Source organism: Notolabrus celidotus, chromosome 3 (assembly GCF_009762535.1).
Source record: "Notolabrus celidotus isolate fNotCel1 chromosome 3, fNotCel1.pri, whole genome shotgun sequence".
Taxonomy (NCBI): Eukaryota; Metazoa; Chordata; class Actinopteri; order Labriformes; family Labridae; genus Notolabrus; species Notolabrus celidotus.
In genome coordinates this window covers 4,693,211-4,715,706 of record NC_048274.1, presented here as the reverse complement: position 1 = coordinate 4,715,706, position 22,496 = coordinate 4,693,211, and the positions used below count along the sequence as shown (strand labels likewise).

General features: G+C 40.8%; 1 protein-coding gene across 2 annotated transcripts; it reads right to left on the bottom strand.

Annotated features, from left to right (window-relative positions):
- Positions 1-727: 727 nt before the first annotated feature.
- Positions 728-22,412, bottom strand: wdhd1 (WD repeat and HMG-box DNA binding protein 1). Of its 2 annotated transcripts, none has more exons than XM_034680442.1 (26): positions 22,298-22,412; positions 21,947-22,040; positions 21,613-21,724; positions 21,345-21,496; positions 18,514-18,625; positions 18,376-18,426; positions 18,163-18,258; positions 17,980-18,072; positions 17,578-17,684; positions 15,999-16,140; positions 15,680-15,887; positions 15,327-15,511; positions 14,995-15,179; positions 14,668-14,909; positions 14,345-14,482; positions 14,081-14,237; positions 13,226-13,340; positions 11,283-11,414; positions 10,982-11,202; positions 10,734-10,873; positions 10,581-10,637; positions 8,477-8,508; positions 8,224-8,388; positions 7,920-8,062; positions 7,699-7,834; positions 728-1,148 (listed from the first exon to the last, which is right to left on the bottom strand). In XM_034680442.1, the coding sequence occupies exons 2-26, from the start codon at positions 22,021-22,023 to the stop codon at positions 933-935; spliced, it is 3,414 nt and encodes a 1,137-aa protein (XP_034536333.1). In that variant the 5' UTR covers positions 22,024-22,040; positions 22,298-22,412; the 3' UTR covers positions 728-932. The 2 variants fall into 2 exon arrangements, with proteins under 2 accessions (XP_034536333.1, XP_034536334.1); XM_034680443.1 differs by having other exon boundaries at positions 15,680-15,884.
- Positions 22,413-22,496: the final 84 nt, after the last annotated feature.

The following is a 22,496-nucleotide window of genomic DNA, read 5'->3' as shown; positions in this document are numbered from 1 at the left end:
AGGAGCTGGTGGTCTCCAAACACTGTTGGGACATGCTTAGGTCTGCTTCATGTCCCCACAGGAGAGAGAGGATCCTTCAAATCAATACAGAGTTATTCTGATAACCTGATAATCCTGTGATGAAACATTCCTAATCAGGTGAGAGGGTCCCTGAAGGCTGACATAACCACCATCCACAGGGCATGACGGGTCAATGAATGGATGAAACTCACAAAAAGGCATTTTTTAATAACTTGAATGCCCCTGGTGTTGAATTTAGAGCAAGCTTTGAGTCATATTTATTAGCAACTTCAACTTTTAGTTAGATCAGTCATCATAATATGTGCATACATGTTTTAAAGAGCTTAAAACAATTCATATTTGAACATGTTTTGAGTCTCACACAAACTCCACCAAATACTCTCAAGGAGTCTTAATGTAGATTATCCGCCTCTTGAAATAGCTCCGTATTTCCGCCTGATTGAGAAATGTTTATAAAAAGCAACAGGAACAAATACAGCTCAGGGAGTTATTATGGACCTTCTTTAAAAACAAAACTAAAAGTCTGAAGGTTTTTTTTTAACATCTGAGCTCTTGGAAAAAAGCAGGATAAACGGAGAGGCAGAAAAACAGGTTGTGGGTTTTGGTCCTTTGTTTGATTTTCTGAAGAGAAAACGTGAAAACACTCTTATCTTAAGAGAGATGACTCCTGGGTGAATTAGCAGGAGAATGAAATCATAGACAAAGCTGTTAACAAAAATGTACATTTATTGAATTGTTAAAATACATACAAAGGTTTAAAGAGAAGATAGAAATGTAAGAATACAGCATTACTGATGACCCCAAGGCCCTTTAATGATCTGTTTAAGTGCCTCAATGACCCATAATGATTTTATTCAATAGGATCATCAGTTTCCACATCTCAGCAATCAAACCACAAACAAGTCGAGTGTTTAGTTTTTGTTAAAAGCAAACGCTGAAAGCTTGGAGGTAGCATCCAAAGGTTTTTTCTTCTTGGCACTGTTTTCATCTGCTTCTGCTTCTGCTTGTCCATTTTCATTTCCCCCTCCTCCTCCTCCTCCTCCTCCTCCATCTCCTCCCTCAGCCCTTTTCCTCTTCTTCAGATCGGCTGCATCTCCACTTTGGCCTTTTGCTCTTTCCGTCCATGTCTGAAGGAGAGAAAATAAAAGGACATGAAAAGCACACGTTAATTACTGAAGGAGGACAAAAACAAAATGCTATTGTGCTTCTGTTTCCATCCATGCTGCAGACACCTACATGATGATGATGACTAAACACACACGAAACGCTCAGGCGTGCACTTTGAAATTGCATCCTGTCATGTATAATCACTATTGACAGGCTGCATCTCTTTGGCCTCTTTTCCTCTTCATGCTTTTGTTTTGTTTTTTTTCTCTCCAGTCGAGACAAAAGGAAGCGCTTTCCTGGACGTAATGGAGCCGGGATGAATCATCACGGCCTGGTGATGGAGTGGACTGGCAGCATCACAGGACACACACATACAAACACACACACTCTTCACCTCCAGTGGTCGTATGAGCGCTGCCAATAACCCGTTAGAATTCAAACACAGAGGCACCACCAGTGCAGAGCTGGCAGACCGAACGAGCTGTGACGTCTCACCATTCAACTGGGATTTGATTGCATTTGGAGAGAATAACCTAATTAAGAGCAACACTCACACACACACACACACACACACACACACACACACACACACACACACACACACACACACACACACACACACACACACACACACACACACACACACACACACACACACACACACACACACACACACACACACACACACACACACACACCAGCTGAACTGTGCTGCCGATTTGAATTATTAAAGTTGCAAAGAATCGTATCGTGAACCAAAAATCAGGATTCAAATGGAATCGTGGGTTGAGTGTATCCTTACATCCTGAATTAAGGATCACACACACCCTCTTCATAACCTGTTTGAACTTCTGCCCTCGGATAGGAGATACAGGACATTAAAGACAAACAGGCTGAACAACTGTTTTTATCCCAGAGCAATAACTGCACTAAATGCTAAGTAATACAATATAAAATGGGACTGTGCAATCTTCCCGTTCAATGAATGCCTGCCTGTTGAATAGGGGTGAGTATTGGCAAGAACCTCACGATACGATACGCATCACGATATATCACGATATCACAGTATTGTGATATATTGTGATATTCTGCATAGTAAACTAAGAAAAAAATAGGGATGTTGTTTATGTAAATCAAACATTACTCAAAATTGAAAGGACAAATTAAGTCAAAACTTTTTGATTGAAAACAACTTTTCCACTTTATTGTTTTTGAAAGACTGAAGTCGTATTTTAGTTCCAACTCTGCTAAAATATGAATTTTTATTTTTACAAAAAATCAATATTAAAGGTGACATATCATGCAAAATGGACTTTTTAATGGTTCTCTACCTGCAATATGTTTCCCTGGCATGTCTACAAACCCCCCGAGAATGAAAAAAATCCCTTCTGCCCCTGTTCTGATTTCTCCAGAGTCAGAGCTCGGAGCTTGTTCAGCCCATAGACTGTATAAAATAATACTGAATCCCCCCTCCGTTTTTCATTACCTGCACAAATGTGTGCTAACAAGGAGCTTAGGAGGGAGGCATGCTAGTTGTAGGCTTAATAAACACAAAGGTCGGTTTTACTCCCCACGTCTGCAGATTTGAAGATCTAGTGGATGATTTTTATTTATTATGGATAAGTGCTAGCGCTAGTTAGCATAGCTACATATCGTAGCTGTAGCTGTGTACCAAGACACACGTCTACATACTGACAAATAAAACAACAAGAAACACTAAATCTGTGACCAATCCTTCAGAAAAGGTCCCGCTGCCTTTCTGGTAGAGGTCGGTTTTACTCCCCACGTCTGCAGATTTGAAGATCTAGTGGATGATTTTTATTTGTCATGGATAAGTGCTAGCGCTAGTTAGCATAGCCACATAGCTACATGTTCATAGCTGTGTACCAAGACACACGTCTACATACTGATAAATAAAACAACAAGAAACACTAAATCTGTGACCAATCCTTCAGAAAGGTCCTGCTGCCTCTCCGTCAGGATCAGATTCTGGATCAGATTCAGAGGGTTGAAGAAACATGATCTCTGAGCAGCCGTGTATATTCAGCCAACATGTAAACATTAGATCAACGTGCTGGACAGCCGAGGCAAATCCACTTCCTGAGGGGGCGTGGTCAGAGAGAAAACAGAGTGTTCTGAGGAGGACTGAAGAAGAGGGTTTTTCAGGCAGACCAAAATCTGATTTCAAAGTGTTTTTTTGAGCATAAACTTTAAAGACATGTTTTGGGGACCTCTTAGACCAATATATATTGATGAAAAAAGCGTGATATGTCACCTTTAAGAGTTGAAATATTGATATTAAATCGGAGGTCAAAGTATCGCGATATACTGCTGTATCAATATTTTTTCACACCTCTACTGTTGAATGCTGGATGTGTTTTGTGTTTTTATTTATTTTTTGTCCACTGTTTTTATGTTTTTTTCTTTTACTATTGTTTTTTATCCATCTTTTGCACTGAAAGGGGTTGCACCTCAATTTTGTTGTACAATGACAATAAAGATATATTCTATTCTTCTATACTAAAGGAATTTATATTTCCATTTGAACGAGTAGGACTTTAGTCACTTTTATCATCACTTGTACAAAAAATACCAGCAGAGAAGCTAGAAGGTGATAATATTGGAATTAAAATAAAAAACTGAAGCAATTCAACTCAAAAATCCTTCCCTGTGTCTACACAGTCGGCTTTTTTTTTTTTCACAAAATCTGGAAAAGAGATGAAATATCCTCAAATTAGAGCTCTTTGTAGTTTACCTTGTGAGGACTTCAACATCTAAGTCTAAGAAGTGTCGTTAACAGGAAGTGATCGACATTCATTCATGCCGACATCGTCCTTTAAAATCTCTCCATAGAACTGAACCCCGTCACTCCTCCTCCTGCAGAGTGACCAGCCCTCTGTCGCTCAGTATTATCATAAGATCAATGCTTTGTGCCCTCGCTGATAGAACACACTCCACAGGGTTCCCAGGCAACAGGCGTCCCCCCCGTCCCCCACCCCACCCCACCCCCTCCTCTCTCACATCCACTTCCTCTTTTGTTTCAGCAGAGGGTCGTTGTGCTGCCTGCTGAGAGTCTTGATGAATGCAGGGTCAGGACCTGGTTACTATACAGGCACATGGATTGATGTCTATTAGGCGTCAGGTGGATCAAAGGATGAGGTCTGTTATTACTGACACAGCAGCCCTCATTATGAAGCCATTGACTGAACACAGCTGAGGATAGAGGGAGAGAGAGAGAGAGCCGGTATCGCAGCTCGTTCTGCTTTCAGGTGCATTAGAAACATACATTTAATGCTTTCATATACAAAAGTGGTTTCACGTGTGTATTTCAAATCAGAGCATTGTTCCTGTGTCGGAGGACTTGTGCTACAGGAAAGTTTTCATCCAGCAGACCTGCAGCAAACAGTCAGTGCAGCATGGTCAGCAGGTTATCACATTATCTTAAATTAACTCCTGCAGAAAGTTTAGTCAAATAATCTGCAGGAGTTGATCTGAGGCGTTGTTTAAGTTAGTTTGAGATGTCATATTTATGATTTACCAAGGCAGCATGTCAGGTCGCCAACTGGTTACTGTTTGGAGTGATTTCAGGGTGTGGACAGTGTGAAGGTAAAGCTGAGTAAGAACTTCATTTACCACCAAACTATAACTAAAGCGTAAAACTGGCAGATCAATTCTAACTAGTCTTACTTTTTTTTTTAAAGTTATATTTTTGGCCTTTTTGCCTTTCTTATAAAGGACAGCTGAAGAGAGACAGGAAATGTGGGGATTAGAGAGAGGGGGAAGACAGGAAAATGGTCGACCGGCCGGGAATCGAACCGGCGACCCCTGGGATGAGGACTATAGCCTCTGTATGTGGGGCGCTTAGACCGCTAGGTCACCAGCACCCCACTAGTCTCGCTTTTAACTGAGTTTTAGTCTTATAACAGTTTTATTTCACCTTACTTTATTTATTTATTTATTATCTATTTCAAATTTTAGTCACTTTTCATTTTATTTATTTATTTTAAGTATAGCATATTATTTTCTTTTAATGGTTTAATATTTTTATTGTTTTATTATCTTAGAAATGTATTTTATTTTGGTGAGTTTCACTTTCTGTGTTGAGTTTTAACATCTTATTTTACCTCCAGTGTTTCCTCATTAAGATATCATGAGAGCGTTTCCTCATTCGATCAGAAACTTCTTTTTTAAATAGCAACTATTAATGAAATTCACAACATGGAAAGGATAACACACAGGATAAGGAATTTAAGTGATATTTTTGAGTCACGGTGGAAAAAAATAACTAACATTGATATAACATGAAGAGAGATGAATGACAAATGTAAATATGTGTGTACTTGAGCATTGGATTTGAGCTAGAAACAGATGGTGAAGAACATTAACAGTGGAAAACACTGAAGGGGGGGTATATATAATAAATACATATCCAGGCCCAAATAAAATCTGATTAAATTTCCTTTATGTATTTACTTTACTTTTTTTACTTGTTTTTCCCTCTGTTTATTCTTGTCGACGTAGATTTTTTTCTTTGTACATTTTTATTTAAAGTGTGTTTCTGCATTGGGTATCAAATCCTATACTCAAGAATGGGTTAAAAAGGAGCTGTTTAATTACAGAAGATAGTCTTATATGTATGTAAGAAAACTCATCCAATGCTGACATGCTGCCATGCTTTTGTTTTGTCTTGTTTTGTTTTCTTGTTGTTGTTTTTTTGTGTGAAAACTACTAATTAAAAAGTATTTTTTTTAAAAAGGAACTTCTAATTTATCTTTAATTTATTCTTTTAATTTATTTGTATTGTTATTATTATTATTATTATTGTTGCATATAGTGTTCTTGACCGTAGTATTGTGGGGTTGGTTTGGGTCGGGCTGGGGTTGGGATTAGGATGGGGGGGTCTTTTTATTTTTATATATTATATTTTTTTAAATTCATTCTATTTGAAGTTGTTTTTATGTACAGCACTTTGTGTTACATTGTCATTGTATGAAAAGCGCTTTATAAATAAAGTCTGATTGATAACTTGACTTCTGAAAAAAAAAAAAAAAAGTGCATCAAGCTGTCGACTGCAGCTGCTCGTACTTGTGCTTATGCTATACTTCGAACGGACAATCAGAGTAACAGAGAAGAGAAACTACAAGGTCTCACCTCTCAGCTTGAAGCAGAATCAGAAGTCAGCTTCAAATCAAGTTTAAAAGTTCAGGACGTGCTGTGAAATACGCCTTCTGTTCCTCACGCTGGCTGTTTCTTCATTGTTGCATCATCACAACAGGATCTCAAGCCATTAGTATCCATCAAGTTTAATGCTTTAAAAGTCAAATATGGGGGGCACTGGTGGCCTAGCGGTCTAAGCGCCCCACATACAGAGGCTACAGTCCTCATCGCAGGGGTCGCCGGTTTGATTCCTGGTCGACCATTTTCCTGCATGTCTTCCCCCGCTCTCTACTCCCCACATTTCCTGTCTCTCTTCAGCTGTCCTATCAAATAAAGGCAAAAAGGCTAAAAAATATAATAACATGATGCATCTTTAAGATTTTAAACAGAGTGCTCTCTAATCCAGTTTCTAATATCTAAATAAGGTCTATAAACAGCTCACACTGCAGGATAAATTGGGAGGATAATCTGTCCAGAGCCTCGATTCAGGAACAACCTCTGCTATTGTTGCCACGGGCAAATTTTGTGAATGACCTCCCGTGTAGTGCCAGCATCACCGGACAGCAAACAACAAAACCTGAACCAGGTTCATTAAGAGGTTTTAAATTCCTGGCTCTTAAGGCTCGTGCTCGTTAGTGCAGGTAAACAAAGACGGTCTTCACAGTTTCTAAACACGTGAAGCTGAAATATCAGAGCTCTCTGCCTCTTCATCGACTCGCTGCTCTGGAGGATACTGGACGGTGTGTTTGTTGATTTGATTATTCAGCAAAGGTTAAACTGACATCATCACACTCAGTGTTGTTCCTGCTTCTGTTTCAGACTTAGGTAATGCGCTCCAATCTCTCAGGCTTCCCTTCACCGCCTTTAATTGGTCTAAAATACATGTTTTATTTGGATCACTTCATTCAGCGCTCCTGTGAACAGTGACGCTGAGATCTCTGATCAGGATGATTTGAATCAGGCTGAAGGTAACTGCACACACGTAAACACCGCTGGTGTTTCTTTGTCTCTTTAAAATATAAAACTAAACTGTGAGAAAGAAGATTTAAACACATTCAGGGCCAGACACATGTGGTGTGTCTTCAGGCTGCACAGAGATGAAGAGGCTCATGGCTCTGCAGCTGATAATCACTGCTGTCCTGCAGACTCTAATTGATGGTTTCACTGGTCAGTCTGTGTTTCAGGGCAAACTGGAACCAAGCTGGATGAACTGATGCAGCCCGCTTTGTGAACCTAGACTGTTTCTGTTACTGTTTAACTCTATAGATTCTCATAAAGTGGCTGAAAATAATAATTTAAAGTATAAATCTGTCTCATGTTAAAAGAAAAATCTGAATAAAACCCTCTTTTTTGAATACTTTGCTCTCCTCACATCCCCCCTCTCCCCTCTGAGCCCCTCAAAGTGTGCCGTACCAGTCTCTCATCTGCCGACAGCGTCCTGAAGCGTCCCATCGCCTCTTTGATGACCTCCGTCTCCTCCAGGTCCGGCTGGTCGGCGATGATGCTCTTCCTGTTCTCCTCCAACCAGAACTGGAAGCCCGTCTTCGGCCTGAACGAACATAAGAGCATCAATCATCCCTGTAGCTTCCAGTGGAGAGACATTCAGAGTGTAAAGGGTTAAATTCAATCTTTACCTTTGATTCTCAGTGTTCTCTGCAGGTGATGCTGGAGGCGGGGCTTCTGCTGGTTTCTGCTGGTCTGCAGGCGGCTCTGGATTCTCCCGAGTCTTCTTATTTGCTGATTTGGAGGTTGTCATCTGCAGCAGAGTGGACTGAGTCTAAGGAGAAGAGAAGGATGAGATCCTCGATCAGACCTGACACCTGCAGGTTCATCAGTTTAAATACAGGAGTGTTCATCGTTTGTAGTTGTGGTGTGAGATAAAGAAAAGTGGCGACCTGATGGTGTGTAACATTCAGAGGACGTTGGAGAGGACGGTACCTTAGTTTTGGCTCTGGGGGCCAGCGGTTTGAGGACGGGGGCTTTGCCTGGTTTCCCTGCAGATCCGCTGAGTGAAGCAGACTTCCTGCTGGCCGTCATGTTGTCCAGGATGTTAGAGGCTCGAGGCTGACCCGCTGCAGACGAGGGTTTCCCTGAGCCGAGTACCTGAATGAACCCAAACCGTACATTTATCAGTCTTATCTGAACACGTCTGTCTCTGTCGAAGTAGATTTTATCAAATCAAAGTTCTTACCTTGAAAGGATTTGCACGTCCTACTTTCCCAACTGCAAAAAAAACCCAACACATCAATCATCATGATTAAAAATATGAAAAATATACTAATAATGTCTCAACTGAAGGTAAAGTTTATCCTCTGCCCCAAATGCCAACATGTGGAAGTAGCTCTGGGTCTGGACCGGGACTTTTTTGGCCTTTCAACTAGGGATGTAAATTTCAAGTATTTTCCGTGATCGATCTTTGGAAATGTTAATGATCAATCAACAATTAATCATTAAAAAAACAAAAGTTTTCCATCAAAAACAATGCCAAATGCGTTTTTTCCCCTGAATCAAATTTCCTTCACAACACAATGTATATAACTGACAGTATTGAATATCTACGGATCGTATTGAGGTGTTCAAAACATTAAACACGCTGAATATCAACGTGTGAAGCAGGCTCAGAATCTCCGTGGGCATACAGTCATAAAAGTGAAAGCTCAGACTTCAACAAGAGAACTGAACAGAAACATATTTCAGACTCACAGTGTCCAGTTTTCTGTCTACTGGTTCTTATTGAGAAAAAAAGCGCACGTGGAGACCTATCACTCAGCTGCAGTCCCCAGCTATCTGATGTCTGTAGCATTTTCATTTTTTCTACCTTGTGTTTGTAGCATTTTCAGTTGTTGTATCTTACATTTGTAGTATGTTTTTTGTATTTTATTTCTATATAGCATTCACAGTTTTTCTTTGTAATGTTTGTAGCATTTTTAGTTTTGTATTTTATGTATATTTTGTATGTTATGTTTGTTTTATGTGGACCCCAGGAAGAGTAGCTGCTGCGTTAGTGTCAGCTAATTGGGATCTGAATAAAGAATGAATGAGCGTCTCCGCTGTGTGCAACACCTTCAGTCAGCTGATTCACATCAAAACATGCTTTAAACTTAAAACACCTCGGTGACAGCTGAACAGAATATGAGACCACATGATGTTTGTTCCATGTGATAGAAAATCTAAACAATAAGGTGTTGCAGTAAGTTCTTAAAGGGGACATATCACGCTTTTTTCATCAATATATATTGGTCTAAGAGGTCCCGAAAACATGTCTTTAAAGTTTTTGCTCAAAAAAACACTTTGAAAGGAGATTTTGGTCTGCCTGAAAAGCCCTCTTCTTCAGTCATCATCAGAACACTCTGTTTTCTCTCTGACCACGCCCCCTCAGGAAGTGGATGTGCCTCGGCTGTCCAGCAAGTTGATCTAATGTTTACATGTTGGCTGAATATACACGGCTGCTCAGAGATCACGTTACTTCAACCCTCTGAATCTGATCCAGAATCTGATCCTGACAGAGAGGCGCCTGTAGCAGGACCTTTCTGAAGGATTGGTCACAGATTTAGTGTTTCTTGTTGTTTTATTTATCAGTATGTAGACGTGTGTCTTGGGACACAGCTACGAACATGTAGCTATGTGGCTATGCTAACTAGCGCTAGCACTTATCCATGACAAATAAAAATCATCCACTAGATCTTCAAATCTGCAGACGTGGGGAGTAAAACCGACCTTTGTGTTTATTAAGACAGCCTACAACTAGCATGCCTCCCTCCTAAGCTCCTTGTTAGCACACATTTGTGCAGGTAATGAAAAACAGAGGGGGATTCAGTATTATTTTATACAGTCTATGGGCTGAACAAGCTCCGAGCTCCGACTCCGTGACAGACCGGATATTGTTGTGACGTACACGGAAGTCTGAAACGGCTCGTTTCACACACATTTACAGAAAGGTGGAGAAATCAAAACAGGGGCAGAATGGATTTTTTTCATTCTCGGGGGGTTTGTAGACAGGGACACATATTTCAGGTAGAGAACCATTAAAAAGTCAATTTTGCATGATATGTCACCTTTAACAATCAATTAATGGATAGTAGATTAATTGTTCACATCCCTAAATTCAACAGAAGACAATTAAGCTAGAAGGAAATTTTAGTCTCTGAGTGTTGAAATGTCCAGTGGAGGTCAAATGAGGTGAAGTATCCTGCTGTCTTTTTAATCTTCAAGTTTATGCAATGATTACTTTGAATGATACAACCCGTTCATGCTGCTGACACCATGTTCAGAAATATTACATCTTGTTCACTCACTTGGTGTCAGAGACGGCATCACAGGTGATCCGGCTTCTTTGGCAAATGGATTCACACCTTCAGAGTAAGACACAGAAACATCACACATGTGAGCTGAACTCTTCTCACACTGAGAGCTTTAACGTGACACAAACACAGAGAGGAGGAACTGACGCTTTCTGCTCTCTGTTGACTCTTCTGTCTCCATCTCCTGACCGTCCTCCTCCACCCTGAGCTCCTCTTCCTGCTCCTCTTCCTCCTCCTGATTACTCCTGCTGCTGTACCGTCCTCCTGTGGACTCACTCTGTCCATACCTGTCGAAAAAATACTCTCCTGAATCAGACCAGAGTCACTTCTACCAGAGCAGCTTCAAAGAGCAGTGACCTGATCCCACAGAAGCTGAGGATGAATGTTGGCGTTACCTGGACGTCTGTCTGGAGTACTGCGGCTCCTCCTCCTGCTCCTCCTCCTGCTCCTCTTCCTGGATCTGGTTTGCTTTCTCCAGAGCGATCTCACTCAGACGCTGGGCGAGGACCATGCGTCTGGACCTGGACGCGTATCGGATGGCGAGGGTCACAACGTTCTGAGTCATCATCTCGGCCAGCTCCACACAGCGAAACTCTCTCTCCAGCTTACAGGACAACTAGAGGGAGACACGGACTCTGATGTAGTGGACCGGTCCTGGACTCGGACAGCTAATGAACGTGAAGTTCTGATACTCACAGCAAACATCTTCATGAGCAGCTCCTGTTGCTCCTTCTGGGACTGACTCTGCCCGTCCTCGTCGATCTCATAGCCGCTGGATGAGAGGAAGCTGTAGTGGTTGTGGAAGAGGACTGAACGCTGGAAGTGTTCCTGGAGGAGACAGAGGAACAAAACGCTGAGTGGAAACCTTAAACTCAAGTATTTATGTGTTAACTTTCCATCTCAGGCATGTTACTCTGATAGAAGATCACTCTAGGTCTAACTTTGACTTTGAGGCTCGGTGATGATATGTTTGATAAATGTTGAAGGATGGATTGAGTTTAGCTCCTCTAAAGGAGACTTCAGGATGTTTTATTTTGGCATTACTTCAGACAACCTTTGGAGCGGCTGATCTTTAACTCAAACAAAAAGAGACGTTAAATAAAGAGACTCTTTGTAGACTGGTGTGGGGCGCCGTTTGGAAAGTTGTGCACACTGAAAATAACAACTACGATTCTCCACATTAAGCTCCAAAACATCATAAAAATGTAGAGTGACTGTAAAAGTCACTTTTTTTTAAATCACATTTAGAGGAATATTTGTGATCTTCTTCACATTGAATTTGTTGTGAAAAAATATTAAGTTAAAATCATTGTTAAATCCAAATGCTAAATATAAATATAATTGTTAAATATAATTCTAAATGTTAAATGTTAAATCTAAATGTTAAATGTTACTCTGCGATCTTAAATATTTCGCTGATATGCAAATTCACTCTGCTGCCCAGCAGAAGTACCAAAATAAAAGCTTCATAAAGTGATACAAATATACCAATCATAGTCTGTCAGTACTGACGCCTACAGGTTACATATCAGCTAAATATTAAGGATCGCAGAGCAGTATTTAACATTTAGATTTAACATTTAGATTTAATGTTCAACATTTAAATGTAATGTTTAGAATTAAGATTTAATATTGAACATTTAGATTTGGTTTTCAAATTTAGATTTAGATTTAACATTTAGATTTATAATTAACATTTAGATTTAATGTTGAAAATTTAGATTTAATGTTGAAAATTTAGATTTGGTTTTCACATTTAGATTTATAATTAACATTTACATTTAATGTTGAATCTTTAGATTTATATTTAATATTTATATTTATATTTAATATTTATATTTAACATTTATATTTAACATTTTGATTTATATTTAACATTTTGATTTAATGTTGAAGATTTATACTTATATTTAACATTTAGATTTAGATTTAACATTTAGATTTAACATTGAACATTTAGATTTATATTTAACATTTAGATTTATATTTAATATTTAGATTTATATTTGACATTTAGATTTACATTTAACATTTAGATTTATTTTTTACATTTAGATTTACATTTAACATTTATATTCATATTTAACATTTAGATTTTAATTCAATATTTAGATTTTGATTTAACATTTATATTTAACATTGAACGTTTAGATTTATATTTAACATTTAGATTTATATTCAATATTTAGATTTATATTTGACATTTAGATTTACATTTAACATTTAGATTTATTTTTTACATTTAGATTTACATTTAACATTTATATTCATATTCAACATTTAGATTTTAATTCAATATTTAGATTTAGATTTAACATTTAGATTTATTTTTAACATTTATATTTATATTTAACATTTAGATTTAATGTTGAACATTTAGATTTAGCATTTAGATTAGCAATTTTAACAGTATTATTATCTTAAATATATTTTTGTGGTGAGAAAATTAAATGTGAAAAGGGTTTTAAATATTGCTCTAAATGTGATAAAAACATGTTGTGATATTTTCAGATGTTTTGGAGCTAAATGTGGAGAAATGTCGATGTTATTTTTCGGCGGGCACAACTTTCCAAACGGCGCCCCACAGACTGGAACGTTAAGAAAACAAAGTGAGAGCTCGGTGTGTTTCATGTCTTTACCTCCATCTGTCCTTTCTCTGTGGAGGTCTGACACAGCGGCAGCTTGAAGGGCAGGATGGCCACAGCAGGTCTGGGGAGAGTTGGAGGATACCTGGAGCCTTTACATGGAATACACCTGTAACAGAGAAGAGACGGGATGTTACTCACAGAAAAACTTTACACTTTAAGATTAACAATCATAATAAAGAGTGACATCATGACTCAGGAGATTTATAACATGTGACATTATGACGTTAACTACAGGTAACATTTTCAACTTTTGCCCTCCCCAGATTTATGTTGATTTCAGTTTATTACGAAGACATGTGACCAATGAAATGTGCTTGCTTGAAAAAATATTTTGTAATCATTTTAATTTATATTTTTAATATTTTTGTTGTTTTGTTCTAATACACATAAGAGCAAAGTAATGCTGTTCCAATTAAAGCCCAATTTCTAAACTATCAAATGGTTTGCATTTCATGTTTCTATCTGCTCCAGAGGTATAAAGGTTTTAGTGAAATTTGACAACTCAGATTTTTTTCCAGAAAATCTTCAGGTTTTCAGAGGTTGTGTACAATTTATGCTTAGGTTTTTAAAGGCGTTTTTAGCAGGCGTTTTAGGTCTTAATGGGTTAACACAAACTGTTTTAAAGTGATCAGCTGCCAAAGAGAAGCTCAGATAGTTCTAGTAACAACTGCTGCAAGTCTCATCTGTTGCAGTCAAAACTGCAGGCTCAAGAGTCACGAAGTCTCCAAACACAGAACTTTATTTCTCTCCTTTGAATCCCTGATTTTGTTCAAATTAGATTTTGGAACTCCAAGAGAAGACTTTTCTTTCAGACACAAGCCGCTTGTTGTAGAAGATGAAGTTCACCTGAGCTGCTGAGGGTTCTCGTGGATTCCCACCACCCAGTAGTGATCCGATTTGCTTTTGCACGTCTCTCTGGTGTTACAGACCGGCGTCCACGTGCTCCCCAGGGAGCGGTTCAACATCCGGACGACTCCTTCAGAGTCCACATAACAGGGGGTCCCTGATATAACCACAAAGAGACCACATTATCGACACTGACACTTCTACATGTTTAATTATAACTGTCTGTATGAACAGAGTCAAAGAAATGAAGAGTTCAAAACTGACCTTCTGCAGTGAATCCAAGCCAGGACAGGTGGGATCTACGAGACAGAGGGAGGGGTTCTCCATGGATGAGCTGCTTCCTCCTCCGACCGAACTGCAGCAGCTGAACACCGAGAGCCTGTTCACCATCAAACCCTGTAGCTGATGATGAGAAACGAGACACACAATATCAGCAGAGCATTAGTATGTGCACCATTAGATCTATTTTAAAGAAGGATGCAACATGTTTTAAACTCAAAGTCAAACTTAGGCTTGATTTGCAGATCTAAATACAAAGTAAGAAAGTAGTTTGAACATAAAGAAGTGTGCACAGAGAGACGTCTCACCTCGGTGGTAGACGATGAGCAGCTGCTCCCCGTGCGCGCTCATACAGACTACGGGTCCCTGCAGGCTGAACACTTCCTTCTGCACTCCTCCGATGGAGAAGAGTCGGAGCATCAGCGTGTTGGTGGCGACGGCGGCCCAGCCCTGACCCATGCACAGCGCCCGCACGTCCTCACCCTGCGGCAGGTCCACCATCCACTCCTTGTTGGTGTCCCAGGACGAGAAGTGGAGGCACTGAAGCTTGCTGAGAGGAGAGGAGCGGGAGGTTCAAGTCTCTGATTTCAGAGTGAACGTTTAAAAAAAAAAAAGGAGGACAGAAAGAGGGTTACCTGGCGAGCTCGTCTGTGCTGGGGCAGGCCAGCAGCACGGCCTCCTGGGAAAGATCAGCCATGGTGTGACCCAGAGAGTTTGTGAGGTGCATGGCGTGGTGGACAGCTGAGTCGTGAAACTCCACGTCGATGGCGTTGTCCTGCTCGTCGTTGTAGCCTCGAATGATTCCCACAGAGTTCCACATCTGAGGCACAATTCAACTTTTAGGTCATTTAAGACTACATGTGTTTTTTTGAACCTATCTATTGATTATTTTTATGACTTAGTCTGTCCAGTGAGTCAAAAACAACATGAAAATGCTAGGATTATAGAAGCAGCCAGGTTATTCTACCATGAAGCGGTGTGTGAGGTGTGCAGGGGTGGAGCCTGGTTGAAAGGTCTTCTGGGGGGGCGTTGGCATGGGTCCCTCGTAGACAGGACGCAGGGGCACGGGTGGGAGGGCTGCAGGCACCACAGCGCTGCCGGCATCATCATCATCCCCGAATTTATCCAGACCGAGCCTCAGGGATCCTGTGTCTGAATCAGGACATGCAGGAAGTTTAAGAAGTCTTACTCTCAGTTCAACAAAACATGGATCTGGTCTGAAAGAGTGACATCACAGACGCAGACTAGTCTAAAGGTAAGAAACTCTCCTTTGTCCCTCTTCTGTATCTAAACCAGTTCTCTCACTCTCCCGTCACTCACCCAGTGAGTTCTCATCATCCAGGATCGCCCCTCTGTTCCTCACTCGTCCCGTTGAAGGTATGAGGATGTCATCATCGTCATCATCATCCCCAGTGACGGGTTTCTTTACAGGTGAGTTTGTGTCGCTCAGCCCTTCATCCATGAGTCTGTCATCGTCGTCATCAAACAGGTCGTCGTACTCCTTCGGTGGCTTCTTGGCGGCTGCCTGCTGACGTGAAGAGAGAGGAGCGTAAACACAGACGCTTCAGATCTGGATCAGAAGCTGTGCGGTAACTTGAAAACACCATGAGGACGTTTTAAGAGAAAATCTGTGCGTTACCTTTGAGGGTTCTGTGTTTGATGAAGAGGAGTTGAGTCCGTCCAGCAGGCTCAGGCAGCCCTCTGTGTCCGTGAACACGATCTGAGTACCTGACGGATGCCAGGCCAAACCGCACACCGTGAAGCCTTTCTCGTGTTTCTGCCTGCAGCGGAGAGAAGACGAGTTCAACTCCTCTGATCCTGAACATCTTCAGCTCCTCCTCACAGCTCACACAGACAACCACAGCTCAATGCTGTGACCGGTTTGTTTAACCTGCTTTATGGAGTACGATGACACCTTCTCTCTGTGTCTGAACATTTTACAGTGATGCAGCAGTTTGCAACTTTTCAAATCCATAATTTACATTTCTTAGAATCTGAGAACCGAACTCCTCGTTTGTTTCATTAAAGAGGATAAATGTGTCCAGATATGAAACTCTGAGTGCAGTTTGTAATAGAAAAACTTAGTGCTGCTTGGTGTCACCCTTTGCATGTTCTGTGACAGTTAACACCTTCTGTTTTGCAGGTAGTCCATCTGATAATGATGCCTTCAACAACCGCGCTGTTTAAGGCAATTTGACTCAGTCTTATCTTCTGGAGGAGGAACTGATGACTAAAGACTTGCACACTTAACTACATTAGAAGCTTTGTTTCATCTTGAGTTTGTCAATTCAGTTCAATTAAATTTGCTTTATTGGCATGAACAAAGAAATGTTGTTGCCATAGCACATAAAATTCATACACATACATTACATATATATTCATTACATATATATTCATTACATATTTTATATGCATTAATGAACGATGGTGTCACCCATACAGCATATCTCAATGTCCTCACTTGATGCGGTATGCTCATCAAACCTTCACCTAAAATCAGATATTATGGGATGGTGCGTCCCTCAGGCTGTGACAGGCAGACACATATTTAGCAGCCAGAGGAGCTGCTGACCCTTCCCCCAGGAGAACTGACAGTTTCTCTTCTGGGGTTAATGTTGGGAAGTTTGTTACTATTGTAGTAATTTCCCTGTAGTGGGAATCTCTTAGTAAAGAGAACTTGCTGCAGTGGAGGAGGAAGTGCATCTCTGTCTCTATGTCCCCTGTAGAGCAGTGAGCACATAGACACTCCTCTCTGGGCAGCCATGTCTGCCTGTGTCTCCCTGTCTCTACAGCTAGCTGGTGGTCACTCAGCCTGTATTTAGTCAGGATACATCTCTGTTTTGTATCTCTGACACTGTACAGATATTCAGATAATTTAGAATCACGGTTTAGGGTCAAATAACAATTCATTCTACGTTGGGTCTTTGTTTGGTTTCTCCAGTGTTCTAAATACAGATCTTTGGAGTGCTTCAAGATGAGTTTAATTTGGTTGTGTTTTGGATCAGTGCTGACTGGAGTCTGGCTTGAGTTTGTCTCTCTCTGCAGACTGCACAGCTCACTGTTTGACAGTCACCTTCTTACAAAGAATGAAGCTTTCAGAGGACAGTTGATGTTTAAAGGCGTTATTTCAGATCTCGCCCCATTAAACATTTTATCTGTAATTCACCAGCTATTATTGTCTCAGCCTCATAAAGACATGCACACATTAATCATCTCACCTTTCAACACAGAGCTTGCTGTTCACGCTCCACACGGTAAGTGAACCTCCCACGCTGCCTGCTGCCAGGAACGTCCCACATGGAGACCAGGACACCACGTTGATGGGCTGCAGAGAAAACAGGAGGGGAAGAATTTAAGAAGAAAGAAAAAATATGATTAATAAAATTTAAAGTCCCTTAAGAGAATGCATAGAGGGATATTTTTACAGCAAGTCGTGCGCATCTCTGGGTTTACTCTCCATCATAATTAATACTTGTATCTACCACTGTAGGAAACTTCCAGGGCATGAAATATAAAGAACGGTAACTTCTCCTGAATGCTTTTCAAAGTACGTCTCCTGACTCCAACAGACAGAAGCCCAAAGTCACAAAGGTGACTGTGTTCATCCAGCTGGACCTCACCTGTGTCAGCAGATCATCAGACAGCGTGCTCACATGATCCCAGGACCCTCGCTCATACAGCTGCACCTTCATCTCTACGGGAACCGCAAGAAACTGAGAGGACACATGAACAACTTCCTGTTAGAAGAAGAAGAAGAAGACGTGCTGTAGGAGGTGAAACGATACAGATGAGGCTCGACTCACCTTCCCCGTCCCGGGCTGCCAGGCCAGTCGACACAGAGACTTTGCGTTACTGACGTCATTCGTCTTCTGCAGCAGAGGCCAGCTGATCAGCTGAGTCTGGAAGGAAACAGAGCAGATCTGCATCAAACAGACTGCAGACATGGATTTAAGTGAACTAAACACCCTGATAGAATAAACCGGTTTGTGTTGAGGAGATGTTTTAGTGTGACACACCTGCTCCTCGATGTTCCACACCACCACAGAGCCGTCACAGCTTGCAGACGCCTGAAAGGACGAGCAGATTCAGAGTTTTTATGTTGCTTTAAAGTAAATACAGTTCAACAGTTTGATTGAAATATCATGTTTCCCCACCAGGAATTCATCTTTGGGGTCAAAGGTGACACTCAGGACCGGCGCCTCATGGCCTCTGAGTGTTTTCTGTTGGCTGCTGTCTGACACCTCCACCACCTTCACCATGAAGTCACTGAGGGGAGGAGAGAGGCGGGAGTCAGGAACAAACATGGAGGAGGGACATTTAATACAACATCATACACTTCAGAGTCCCCATAGGATCATTTGTCTGGGACTCTGGTGCTGCAAACATTCAACTACAACAGCAGAAGAAACGGAGGGGGGTTTGTAAATTTGCCTCTGCACCATTGAATATATTCTTGAGAGAAATAAAACTGGCATGTGTGTGAGATATCTACATTGACAGAGTGGAGGAAAAAGCACCTCAGCTGTAAAACATCATGAGTGCAAAGTGTCCGATCAATGAGTAAATACTTCTGATTTCCGCAGGATGCAGATGCAGAATGTTTCCAAACAGCCTCAGGTATTTGAATTTTCACGATCAATACCGCAGCAGTTATTCACTGTGTGGAAATAGCAGCATCGATACGGCTCCATGCTCCGTGCTTTTATTGCCGTGATAAACCCATTTACTGCAAATCAATCCTGGCAGGAAACAGACGTTTATCTCCCAACGAGGCTGATCATAAACCGATGCAGAGGAAACATCATTCAGGTGCAGCTCATTTTATACAAGAGAAGCACATAACTGAGGGTAACGAGATCACAGCTTACACGACACAACAGAGCACAACGACTTCTTCACCAGCAGCAGACGAGTGTGATACATCTCTGGACAGGTCACTACAGTCTGCTGGACATCCTCACAGCCCATTATGTTCTTACACTGTGGTTTATTCAGAGTCAACATGAAGATATTTTTCATTTCTAGTGGTCGCTAGTCTTCCTGGGGTCCACACATAACAATAATAAAAAAACTGTAATTTAAGGCCTTACAATTCAAAACATCTTAAACAAATATAATGAAATATTGTTGAACATGAAACAACCCTGAGAAAATTAATCTAAAAAGAGAAATACAAAAAAATATGAAAAGAAACAAAAACTGTTGGAAGATCACAACAGATCATAATTTAATCTACCCAAAGCTTAAAACAAATCTTTTGATGACTTTAAAAAATAAATTTTGTCCTTGAGTTTTCTGTTTCCGATGGGAAGCATATTCCAGGAAGTAAAATCTCAATTTAAAACAATTTGCTTCAAGGAATTTGTCCTTGTGCTCGTTAAGGTCAGGAGCTCTGAACTCACTTGACGTGCAGTATGCTTGTGGCAGGAACTTATGTACACCAGCTTTTCTTGAATAAAGACTGGAGACTTTTTACAGACTGCGTTATGCATGAAGTTCAGGATATTGTTTTTTATTTTTTCCTCCACAGTCAGACAATGTAACTGAGTGTGCATCTCACAGACATTAAAGGTGACATATCACGCTTTTTTCATCAATATATATTGGTCTAAGAGGTCCCCAAAACATGTCTTTAAAGTTTATGCTCAAAAAAACACTTTGAAATCAGATTTTGGTCTGCCTGAAAAGTCCTCTTCTTCAGTCCTCCTCAGAACACTCTGTTTTCTCTCTGACCACGCCCCCTCAGGAAGTGGATGTGCCTCGGCTCTCCAGCACGTTGATCTAATGTTTACATGTTGGCTGAATATACATGGCTGCTCACAGACCCGCGTTACTTCAACCCTCTGAATCTGATCCAGAATCTGATCCTGATGGAGAGGCGCCTGCAGCAGGACCTTTCTGAAGGATTGGTCACAGATTTAGTGTTTCTTGTTGTTTTATTTATCAGTATGTCGACGTGTGTCTTGGTACACAGCTACGAACATGTAGCTATGTGGCTATGCTAACTAGCGCTAGCACTTATCCATGATAAATAAAAATCATCCACTAGATCTTCAAATCTGCAGACGTAGGGAGTAAAACCGACCTTTGTGTTTATTAAGACAGCCTACAACTAGCATGCCTCCCTCCTAAGCTCCTTGTTAGCACACATTTGTGCAGGGAATGAAAAACGGAGAGGGGATTCAGTATTATTTTATACAGTCTATGGGCTGAACAAGCTCCGAGCTCTGACTCCATGACAGACCGGATATTGTTGTTACGTAACAAAAACACGGAAGTCTGAAACGGCTCGTTTCAGCACACATTTACAGAAAGGTGGAGAAATCAAAACAGGGGCAGAATGGATTTTTTTCATTCTCGGGGGGTTTGTAGACATGCCAGGGACACATATTTCAGGTAGAGAACCATTAAAAAGTCCATTTTGCATGATATGTCACCTTTAATCTAGCAGCTCTGTTCTGCACGAGTTGAAGGTGTATGTGTGTCTTTACACATTTGAAAGTCCAACAGTGAAAGAAAAGCTAAATTTTTGCAAAAGCTGTGATATTTCTATGTTCTGACAGACTGCAGCTTTTTGGACATGTTTAGCACAAACTAATCAATATTTAAAAAGGCATAATTTTGTGGTTTCTATTTGAACATCCACTAGTTTCATCCGCTGACATTTCAGTTCACCTTTTCTGTACCAGGGAGAAAAATCCTAAAGCTGAAAGCGAACAAAATTTCACTTTCAAACAAATTTAAATCAAACCCTAAATATGAAGCTACACTGTCATGCTGCTCGGGTAAGAACAGGCTGGAAACAGAAACAAAGTAAATCTAGTAAAGTGTCGTCATCATCAAAGACTCATCACGCACAACCAGAGGACTTTAAGAGGACTTAATTCCCTGTAAAAGCAGAGCTATGAGTTAGAGCAAGACTTTAAGTTTTCACCTGCTTTTTTTAAAAAATTGGTGTTCATTAGGTGAGTCTACAATCATGTACCTGGATCCTGCTGCGACTCTGGTCCCACTGCTGTTGAAAGTGACATGTGTGGCGTTGGTAGTGAACCGGGTCAGGATGCCATCAGGATCACCGTCAGGAAACGTGTGGATCTGCACCGTGTTGTTGGAGCTCGCCGTCACCAGCTTCCCTTTCTGTGGAGGGAAGATCACATCTCTATCCCAGCTTCTTTGATTTATAACAACACAAGTCTGCAGGTCTCAGAGTTTTAAAGCAACCTGGATGTGACAGAAAACAGGATGCAACAAACCTTGAGTGCCAGAGAGTAAGCTTTCTCTCCAACAGTGATGAACTTGGGATCATCATCATCCAGACCCTCCCAGATCCGGACATCTCCATCGTTTCCACAGGTGACGATGAACCTGAGGATGTTTATGAAAACTGTCAGATTGATATGCTCACTGTGCAAAAATACTTTTTTGTGGGTTTCCTCCAAGCAACATGAGAATTGAGACATATTTAACTCTACACGCTTTACATTTTTAGAGAACAATTCTTTGGTTTTGTTTAAAAGTATGAAGTATGAATCACTTTGCAGACATAGATTGTTTTGCAGACTTGTAGTGGTCTCAGGTTTGACTTACTTCCCGGTGTCATCGAAGCAGACCTCGGTGTGTCCCTCTGAGTGACCATAACGAAGCTGCTTCCTCTCACAAGGCATTTTAACAAACCAGCAGACTGACAGGGAGAGAAAACAAACACTTCAACATGAAGCTGAGACACACAGGCTGGCTTCACCCTGATATTTCTCCTCTGTCCTGTCAGCTAGTCTGCTTCTGGCTAGCTAACATACTGACTTCTTTCCTTAGCTAACACGCTAATACAAACTCCTCCGTCTGTGTCTGTAACTGTATTTAATCTGAATCTTTTTAACTCAGAATGAACCAAAAACTTCTCCGAGTAATGATCAAAAGCAGAGAAGTTTAACAACTTACAACTTCCCCGGTTTTCTCCACAGACTCGATCCTCTTCTTCTCCTGAATCTCCCGCGCTGCGTTGAAAACAAGGAAACGCAGCGTCACAACTCCCGCCAGCTACGTCATGACGCAATCAGACGAAACCACGCCCACAACTCAGAAAGGATCTAAACTTTAGCATTTCTGGGAAATTGAGGCAAAACATTGAATAAAGCCA